Source organism: Nanorana parkeri, unplaced genomic scaffold (genome assembly GCF_000935625.1).
Source record: "Nanorana parkeri isolate BGI_ZX_2015 unplaced genomic scaffold, ASM93562v1 scaffold77, whole genome shotgun sequence".
NCBI classification, from domain to species: Eukaryota; Metazoa; Chordata; class Amphibia; order Anura; family Dicroglossidae; genus Nanorana; species Nanorana parkeri.
In genome coordinates, this window is record NW_017306345.1 from 2,423,377 (window position 1) to 2,434,166 (window position 10,790).

The following is a 10,790-nucleotide window of genomic DNA, read 5'->3' on the forward strand; positions in this document are numbered from 1 at the left end:
TGGTCAAAAGTGATTGCTGATTTGACCCCACAAACCATTACAAAATTGAATGAACATTCTGTAAAAACATTTTTTTAACAAAATTCTACTGGTGTATGGCCAGATGTGGTAAACAAAAAGCTTCTGACAGGTAGGAAGGTCAGGCACCCAGCAGTTACCTGCGGAAGCTTTCAGTTCCTCCTGCTTTGCCTGAATGCCAGGCCCTTCCTGTGCTGCAGCTTGTCCTTCCCTTTCTGAACATTCCTAATGACCAGTGAGGCAGAACATCAAACACCAAAGTGATGGGTCATTAGGAATGTGTGGGGGGGAGGGGGGGGTTCTAACTCCCAGATGGGTTGATGCTTTGCCTGTCAGAACAGAATTTGGGAGAAGCAGGAGGTACTGGAAGCTGCTAAAGCTATGTCTGTGTGCCTGCCATTCATATCTGTTGGTACAGATAAAACACAGTGGGAAATTTAAAGTGGAGGCAACCCCCAGAAAAACAATTAGAGGATCAGATAAAAAATATTTTGCTGTGTGCTGGTTTTTATTACAATTGAGTGATGTTTAACCTGGCACCACTGACATTTACTCAGACACATGAGGAGTGAATAGACTATCTTCTTCTATGGGGAAAACAGTGCAATCCTATATTGGTTGCAAAGATCTTCCAACATGTTTGAAAACTTCCTCTTCATGCTCTCAGAGCATGAGTTTTTTTTATCGTAACCACAAAAAAGACAGACTGCCACAAGAAATGCCTGCATTAGCAGCATCACTTTCAAAAATGTTACCTTTGTCAAAGAGCAGTGTCCACGTGAGGGACCAATGTAATAAAAGTGGTGGTGGTCACCCCTCGAATGATATAATAATTACCATGCCATGCAGATTATAAGCATCTGTGTTCTGTGAATTTGTAGACTTATACAGTATATATAGCATATTTTGCATCTTTTTAGTTCTCATGTCAAATAATCTAGTACTATAAAGAACATATAGAATTGAATTGTGCATAAAGATGTTTTGTAAATGTGTCAGTCATCAGTAAACCTCTAAATTGTCACTTGAGTTTTAAATCTGCAATATGTAAGAGGGAATGGAGTGGAAGATTACATTGATAAAGAAGAAAGGAAAGACAGAGGTAGGTGAGGAGGACAATCTGGTACAGAGTTAAAAAGATCACTTCAAATTGACAGATTTTTCGCGTTGTAAAACATCAACTGAGGTTTTAAAGGGCTCATGGATATGTAGCCATCATTCCCAAATTTTATTAAAACAACCCATTTTTTAGGCCATCTTAACAGCAACTGCACAAATATTTGGTAGGCAACTGGCTTACTCAACTGAATATTTAAAAGCAGCCATTAATGTGAAATAGAACAATATTCTCAAGAACAAAAATAAGACTTAAAGCTCAGTTGAGGTCTCTCATATTTATATGTCTTTAGTGTCCTATATCCCCACATGTTGCGACTGGTGACTCATGTTTAGCTGTAAATGCCTTAAAATACACTTTTCTCTCAGTGCAAATGCTGCTTCCTTCTCTCCTCATCAGTGCTTTATGCTGCCACAACCTTCATCACAATCATTCTCACACACTTGTATTGCATGGGAAGAAAGGGGGTGTGTGTCAGACCCAATCTATGACTGAGAGTGTATCTAACTCTAGTAACTATTGGACTGAAAAGTCAAATATAGACACAGAGGTTGTGAGCACAGTGGCTATCTGACTGCATATCTATTTCTGTGACTTCAACTGGGCTTTCATATGCTTTACACACGGGTCAAACAGATGTTTTTAAAAAGATGTCTTAAAAATCACTTACCTCTTTGGCCTGCTGTTTCCCTGACTGCTGCTGTGAGAGCAACTGGAGGTGTAGCTGTTCTTGTTGCTTCTTATAATATTCCTGAAGCTTTGAAAAAAAGATGGGAGCATGTTGACTACAAAGACTACAATGACTGGCTGATCTAATGGTGAGAAACAAGGTAATAGAAATTGTAATGGAACAAATTTGACCAGGGTCATCTCTGCTTCAGAAATGCGAGCAAAATATCATTTTTATACATGACCCGTTCAAGACTCCCACAAAATATAAATAAATAAATACCCACGTGCCCATAACCCCCAGATCCAAATGAGCACACACTGACATTCTAGAATCAATTTGAAATTAGGCCAGTTATAAACCCTGATTAATGTCATGCATTATTTTTGCTCTTGCACACCTACACAAACAGCACCATTGCAGTCCTGACCCATTCTTCATGGTAAATTTTGCAATGGGGGGCTCCTGTTTTAGAGACAACTGTCTAAGAGGTAATGCCTCTCACTGTGTGGAGAAAAAATAAACTGACAGTTTCAACCCTCTCCCACTGCATCTAAAACATATATACTTATGTTTTAGGCATTCTGATGATAAGAACCCAACATCCCAGTTTGGCCCTGTTTACATTTAGATATTATTGTAGCAGCTACATGCATGTGAAGCTGCAAGCAAAATGCATGATAAGATATCTGCCATTACGTTAAAGCACTTACTGTCTGTTGACAATAGAAGGCTAAAAACTATCAAGTCACTGCTTCCATGAGCTGAGATTTCAGTGTCTCTTTTGTACATCTGAGAATTAATTTTTTCTCAATGCCTGCAGCCACAAAGATCAGTAAGGCATTATTTTAAAACTGAACTCTAGTCAGCAGTAAAGAATTACTACATAGTTGCCTCTGTCTCCTGCACATCAAGGGTTAACTGCTCATTTAGTCTAGGGGGTAAGGAATAATAAGAAATACTTACCATATTTCTCACTCCCCCAGGCCTCCTCCTTGTCATATGACCAGTCCCACAAAGCCATTCCTCTACTTGGTCCGTGGCTTCTGACATCACCTACAATACAGTGACATGAGGATGTCAAGGGCATGGCCATATGGCCAGAAATGAAAGAGAGCGGCAGCTTCCGAGAGAAGGAGGCATAAGGTATTTCACCTTATTCCTTACCCCCTAGACAAAACAAGCAGTTAACCCTTGCTGTGTGGGTAAAGTGGTACAACTACATAGTATTTGTTTTACTTCTTAAAAGGGTTCAACTTTAAAGCTCATTTATTGTTTATTAAAAATTGAGTGTCCATAGTTTGGCTATAGGTTTAATTTAAATGGCAATAAAACTGCATGCTGTACATGCATCAATGAGAACAGTGCAAATGATTATTGTTGCACAGATTTCATTATGAATTATAATGCAGTTTCCCAAGTATTTAAATGCCTAAAAATGCAAAACAGTGAACTAAAGTTTTGGTTATAGTTTTGGTGCACTCTATGTACACTGCAATGACAGACACCCTCTTTAAAACCCCATTGCTGCACTTAAACTGAGTTAAATCTTTACAAAGCCCAGGTGTTTTTGACGTGTGATGTGAGTGCCCTAAGCAAAATGGCCACTTTTCAAACACCCACCTGAATATAGCACCTGTGCCTTCCTGCAGCCCATTTGGAAGGCTGTGGCTAGGCACTCTGACTCCTTTTTGTGCACAGTTTGATATGCTTTCACAGGAGTTTCTGTGGTAGCCTGCAATACGGATTTATTGGTATCTACCAGGCTTTATCTAGTGGCAGCTAAAAGAACTGCAGAGGAGGTTGTAGGAACTGCAATCAATATAACTGCATATAAAATACCTGGACACCCGGGAGCTTTTTTGTCACCATGGCCACCGGAATTTGTCTAGTCATGACTTATGTGGAGCTTATTTGCACAGAAACAGGGTAAATACTTAAGCAAATAAAACTGTTTGTTTTTTTTATTTGCAAATAATTTTGAAAGCTATTTAGATTCTTTTCCACTGTAAGGACAATTTTTATATAAATCAGTGACATAAAATACCAGTTACATGCACTAGAGTCCCAGGCTGTAACACTACACCATGTGGAAAAAATCTAAGATATGTTATAACTCATAAAAGACACTCAAAGTGGCTTACTTCTATAAGTTTTATGTTACAGATAATTGCAAATGTTGTCTTTCAGGTGAGTCACCATCATTTTAATACGTAGTAAACATTATATACAATGGCTTTCATAGATCTCCTTAATTTGTTTTGTAATTAATAGCTACATAAAGGATCTCACCTGCTGCAGCATAAGTGCTTGCTGCTGCTGCAGAACTGCCTGGATTTGTGCAGGAGACAAAATCTGCTGCATCTGATGCTGGGTTAACATCTGTGGAGACATCATAGCCACTGAAACGGGTACCTGGTATAAGAATCAAAAAGATGTGACTTGTTTGACATGGGAATTTACTGCCATCCATTCATGCAGCTAGCTGTCCAGTGGTTCCTACCTGAACTGAAGGCTGCTTGTTTTCTGTGCTGCTTGGGGTACTTAGCCCTGTTGCCTGTTGCAACAAAAGCTGCCGTGCCACCTGCAATGCCTAAAGAAGATAAGACACTGTTTAATGTTTTTTTAAGCAGATGTAGAACCTTAAATTATGAATATTACCTTGTTTATTGTTCTAAACAATGTTGCCCCACAGCCAAAGCTATTTGTAATTTCAAACTGTATTCTTTTTTACATATAAAATATCCCATTTATTTTTCATTTCCTAAGGTGGCCACAGCTATTTTTACATCCTAAGGAAAAAATAGTTATGTCCAGCATCTTGATTACTCCTCCTCTTATGCATGCTTAATAACTATTTGAAGGAGGCTCTAAGTAATTCAGCTTTCTCAGCACAACCTTGTACCTGAGAACCCGTTGAAGCGAATGGGTTTTTAAAAAGAGGCAAATGGGCAGCACACTGATCCTATATAAGGGTCCTGCATGCTAAACTGGTCTAATGCTATGCTGAAAAATCTTTTAATCTCAGTCCCTAATAAGCCACTATATCTTAAACTCTTGTCATTCTTTATAAGAGTAGATTGTAGCAGATGTACCTAATAAAGGTAAAAAGCTAGAAACGGTAAAAAAACAAAACAAAACTAATAAATTGTGTAAATGATTTGAAAGTATACTGAAGAATAATATGCAAACACATATATAACAGAGAATCTATTCGAATAAAATCAGAGTCCATGAAAGATAAGCCAAGTCTACATAATGTAGGAGCTGTAGAGAAGGTAAGTTCAAATCTGGATGTTAGAAATGCTGTTGACATAATATACTTTTGGAAAAGCATTAATAATGTAAATCATAATAGTCTGGTACAGTCGAAGATGCAGGAACTTGGAAAGAATGCATATACATGGGTTAAAGAACGGCTTAAAGGACCGAAAGCAAAGGGTAGCTGTTATCAGAACGTACTACAAAAGGCGAGAGTTTGCAGCGCTTTACAACAGATATAGCCCAATACTGGTGAATAGTGAGCTATGCAGAACTGTTCAATGAAAGACACCAACCACAAAAAAACAATGAAATCTTAGTATATATAAAAAAAGATCTGAAACTGCTGATATACTTTTGATCCCATATGAATTATTTGCAGTGCCATATCTTAAATATGGAATACGGTTTTGGACAGTCTATTGTTAAAAAGACATAGGAGACTTGGAAATAGAAAGATGAGAAGCTAAATTAACAGAAGGGGTGAAAAAGCCTTTAATGTAAGGTTGTTTATTATAGAAAAAATATGTCTAAAAGGTGATTTAATAATTATATAGATATAAATCCATAGAAATTGCAAAGGATTAGCAGTTTAATTTTTTAGCCCAAAGACTGTACAAGGGATCAACAGTTATATATATATATATATATATATAAGGAAAGGAGCTTCTACAATAGTATACAAAGAGATTTCCTAGATTAAGAGAAGTTAAGCTGTGGAATGTTCTACCCAGTAATGGCAATTCCATTAAAGTGTATGTATACGCAAAACATTGTTTTTAGTTTTGGACAGACTGGAGAAAGGTTAGAACCTCTGTCAGATTTTTACTGCTATCTGGGGCTCCATTAGAGAAATGTTCCCTCACTGGTCCGGAAATCTGAAAGAGGTTCTAGCATTCCAATACTTAAAAAAACAAACAAACTGTACTTCTGTCTGTGTTGCTGCCAGAGAGATTTCCCCTCACGTACTGTTTTTGGGATGATCTCTCCAAGGGAGATTCCAATGATACTAATATCCTAAAGAAGTTCAAATCCTTCCCCACTCTATCCAAAACTGTTGTGTGGAGGGCAGTTGCAAAGTGTAAAAAAGTTACCTTGCAGCATGCTAGCTCCTACACATAACGCTGAGCTTCCGGGCACTGCAGGGAGTGAGCGATGTGACTTGAGCAGTGAAGTGCTCCGGTCGCATCACCTGCCCCTCCTCACTACTTGCCCATTCACAAAATGTCTTTGTAATGTTTTTTTTTCTCAAAGAATACAAGTCATTCTGTGATTGGAGGAGGAGAGATGATGGCACATTTCCGCCCCCTCCTCTGCACCTCCAAGCAGCACAAAATGCCTTGTATTCTTTGAAAAAAAATACAAGGCATTTTGAGAATGGGCAAGTAGTGTGGATGGGGGGGGGGGGGGGATAGTTTCTTTTTTAAAGAAGAACTCTGGGAAAAACTTTGATTAACCCTTTGCAGTGGGGCTACCCTAGCAATGCAAGTGTTAACTGCTTGTTTTTTTGTCTAGTTGTACCGGAACTGCTGAGCCGGCTCCCTACTTCTCCAGTCTCAGTTGCCTCTCTCTCCTTCTATGCTGCAACATTGGAATGTTCCTCACCGTCCTCATGTCTATACACTGTGTATAGAAAGTGATGGTTTAGACTTAGACAGCTGCAGAGGAGGCGGAGAGAGGCTGGAAACTGCGATTAAGGTGAGTACAACTTTTTTTAGCACCTAGGCAAAAAGGAGTAGTTAACCCTTGCAGTGTGGGGGTAGCCCCACTGCAAGGGTTAAGAAAAGCTTTGCCCAGGGTTCTGCTTTCAGTTCCCAGAGTCCAGGTTTAACACCTGTGGAATAAATGATAGCAGAAACCTGATTAATTATGCACATTGCCAAGCCAAAAAAAGCAGACATTTGCTTGAATTTTCTAACACATGTCTAGCTCTCAAAGGCAAGTTTCCAGTGAAAAGATAAGGACTATGGGGCAAAGTGTGAAAATCCTTATCAGCCAATCAGTTTTCAGATTACTGAGGAAAAATCAGTGACAATATGACATCAGACTGGCTGCTGCTTACTGTGTCTTGAACATTGCTCTGACTATTAAAATACGCTCAAATGTGTTTAGCATTTTTACAATATTATAATATCCTAAATATACTTTGCTCTTTACCTGTTGCTGCTGGAAATGTAGGAGCTCTGCTGTATTTAACTCTCCATTACTCTCTCCACTTGGATTCGCCTCTCGTACTCCACCTCCTTCAGACTGGTTGGGAAGACTGCTTACTCCATTTTGACTGGTTGGAGTAGATCGTATTGAATCAGAGGCAGATTCCACCATCATGACTTATTTCTAGAACCTGAGCAACACATAAGAGATAGTGCAGTTAATCAGAATGCCTCCTTATAAATATGTTGGCAATATTTATTATTTTTGAATCTTGTTAACATGGCTTGAGGATCAGCCTACCAAAAACTGAAATACCCAGTGGCGTTGGATATCTCTCAGCAGCTCTGACAGCAAGACCTTTGCAGGTGATTTGCTGTGCCTGCCTTGTTATGGCAGGAAGATTTCTACATTTGAGTTGTCACATCTGTGCACCTGCTTTGTGCATTATAAGGGGGATCTAACCAATACTTTATAACCAAAACAGAAACATCAGAGTTGGTTGCAATTTCATTAAACAGAAACAACACTCAGAAGAAATCATTTTTGACAAAAGCTGTAAAGCTTCTATATATAGATGTTGCATGTGTATAAATCTTTATTCAAAATATAAATAAACATTTCCACACATCCTACTGCAATAAAAAAAATTAACAAATAAAACCAGAAAACTCCCACTCCATATATCAAACAGGACACTATCCTTGAACCAGACAATCTCCAGCCGCGGAGCGGTTCTAAATCCTGGGTTGATATGATCCAGACCATAATCTCTAATGTTAAACAATAAATACACACAGTTTCAACAGTACCAACAATAGTATGCAAATAAATGCAAGAGTGCATCCAAAAAGAAATTTAAAAAAGCTATTGTCACGAGATATGCCAGCAAAAACCCCAAACATATAAGGGGTTATTCACTGAGCTGTCGAAGGCAGCCCAGTGAATAACCGGGCCGAAGTGAAGTGAGCTGAACGCTGGTAAGCTATTCACTTCGGCCCTGTATGGCTAATTTCAGCCATACATTGGCTAAAATCAGCCTACTTTGTCTGGCTTCGGTTCAGCCAAACGCGCTCAGCCAATCCAACATTATTCTGCTCTCTATCTCCGAGGTAGAGAAACTTTCTGATCCATAGCAGACCCTTTAGGTCTGGTAGGAAAGTTAGGAGGGACCCCAAGTTAAAAAAAGTGCATAGGGTTGCCCCCAAAGTCATACCAGGCTCTTTAGGTCTGGTAGGCATTTTATGGTGGATTACTGCAGTGTACGGGACGTATGTGCTGTATATGTATTATGGATCATGATTTACCCTTCATGTTAGCAGGGCAGAATTGTGAGCGCCTCCCACAAGCTGAGCACCGAGACACGATGCAGCGATCCTGCCCAGCGCCAACTACGAGAGGCACTGCATGAGGCAACAGGGATCGGAGTGAAACTGAGTGAGGGAAGCTGGGACAGGACCTCCACTACATTACAGCAATAGATTGACAATTCTCCCCTGCTAACATGAATAGGTTAAATCATGATCCATAGTACATAACATGTAGTTGTACTATGGATCATTTAAAGTCACCTATCCCTTTAAGAAAAAGTATCGGTAATTGGCATCGGCAAGTACATGAGGGGAAGTACTTGTATTTGTCTTGATATCGGGACATCCTTAATAATAATGGTATAATTTTTAACCCATTGATACATAGCACATATGGAGAGAAATGGTATAGATCCAGGTGGCTGGTGATCAGATATAAACCAGGGTCCTATCTGAGCAGAAAAAAAAGTGATAATATCTGACAATCACTGAGCTCTCTTGCCACTTAGAAGATGGAAGGACAGGCAGCTAATGGCCTAACAACCAGCATACTTTAGTTGACCTCTGATCTCCTTATGGTTTCAGCAATGTAATCTCCCATATTTCTATCCTGGCACGTTTCAAAATTTTATTTTGGTGAAAGGACTACTAAGAAGGAAACCCAATAAAAAATAATTACATATTTCTGTGCCATTTTACTAAAAGCATTGTTTTTGCCAATTGCAAATCTATGGAAAATAAAGAAAGGGAAATTGTAGCAAAAATGAAAGAAGATGTGGGCAACAGTTTAACTTTTGCTTAGTGTATGTAAACTAACAAGGGACTTTTATTTGCTCCCATTTGGTCTGTTCAATATACCATTTCAAGAGTGTTTTTAAAATGTCTATTAATCCTGAAAACAGTCCAGTAAGTCGGTAATTTTCTGTGTCTCTGCTGCTCTGATATCTCAAGCAGTGTTATCAGGCCTGCCTAGTTCATCTCTATAAATGGAAGAGTTTAGATTTCCTCCATTTCTGTTCCCTTCTGTCAACCACCTCTAACACTTCTCTAACTTCTTCAACCATCTGCTCTCCCTTTCTTTATTCTAGTTCCCCTCTGTCCTTTTTTTTTTTTTTACGGCACTCTGCTTCACGCATGTTCTCTCTTCCCCTTGTTTCTTTTCATATACCCTTATACATCTTACCAACAGTATTTTCGCTCGTTTCTCTTTCTACTCTGGATTTTTCTGCACCCTTTGCAAATATTCAACATATCTGTTTTGCTCCCTTTCTAATTTAGCAACAATTATTATCTACTAGCAGTGGAAGGAAATTTGGAGGAAAAAAGTGTAAGGGAGAGCCCTTACCTTTTTCTTTCCTCCAATTCTCACTCTGTATTGTCATCGTCTCCTCTACTCTTCCCTCATTCTTCTCCAGGCTTTATTCTCACTTTATTCTACCAATAAAGTGATAACAGACTGTCCTGGCTCAGTTCTCCACATGGATAAGGCAGTCCACTCTCATTGACAGTGGGTACTGATGAGAACCCTTAATTCAGAGCACATAATTAAGGAAGCCTCCTGAGTGCCCAATTACTGTTGTACACACAGAGAGAAGCTGCCATTTCTGCCAACGTGTTCAGTCAAATGCCAGTCCTGAACAGGAGCAAAATAAACAAGAGACTATGTTAACAGTTAATACTAGGGCAGCATTAATTAATAATCGTCAAATTTTGTAGGTGAAACTAAAAAAATTGTTTGATTATTCACAGTCTTTTTGTGAATAAAAAGCATGCAATAAATATTCTCTTTTTAAATTAGGCTACCAATAGAGATTAAAATCTGCCCCCAGAAAAAGTGTGATCTGTGTGTACATATACAAAGTATTTAAAATGTTTTTAGAAGCAGAATCTACATACTGTTTGTGCATCATGTGCTATCTTATTGTTTTATTCTACTCTGGAAAATGAATAAAATACTTTGAAAGATAGAAGAAGAATCTACATGCTGCGAAATGGCAATATCACTTATAGTGAAAAGTGGTAAAATCTATTTTGTGGTCCATTTCATTTAAGTCCCATGTTCTGCCATGGACCTCCCTACAATGTCATCTTTCTGGTGTGTAGGATGCCTAGTTTTTCAGTGTGTGCTATGGTTCCAACCACGGGCCACTAGATCACTATAAAGTGTTTGCCAGCTAACATTACATGATTATCCCTAGCAGTGGCGGAACTACGACCATAGCGACCGATGCGGTCGCTATGGGGCCCGCGACACTGGGGGGGC

General features: G+C 39.0%; 1 protein-coding gene across 1 annotated transcript in view; it reads right to left on the minus strand.

The window, feature by feature from the left end:
- The window catches only part of FOXP4 (forkhead box P4), a 72,326-nt gene that overhangs the window by 25,929 nt on the left and 35,607 nt on the right, over positions 1-10,790 (minus strand). The window contains exons 2-5 of the mRNA XM_018576780.1: positions 7,224-7,410; positions 4,309-4,398; positions 4,098-4,220; positions 1,806-1,892 (exon numbers count right to left, since the gene is read on the minus strand). Coding sequence (XP_018432282.1) covers positions 1,806-1,892; positions 4,098-4,220; positions 4,309-4,398; positions 7,224-7,394 — 471 coding nt within the window. The 5' untranslated portion in view covers positions 7,395-7,410. The remainder of the gene's footprint in view (positions 1-1,805; positions 1,893-4,097; positions 4,221-4,308; positions 4,399-7,223; positions 7,411-10,790) is intronic.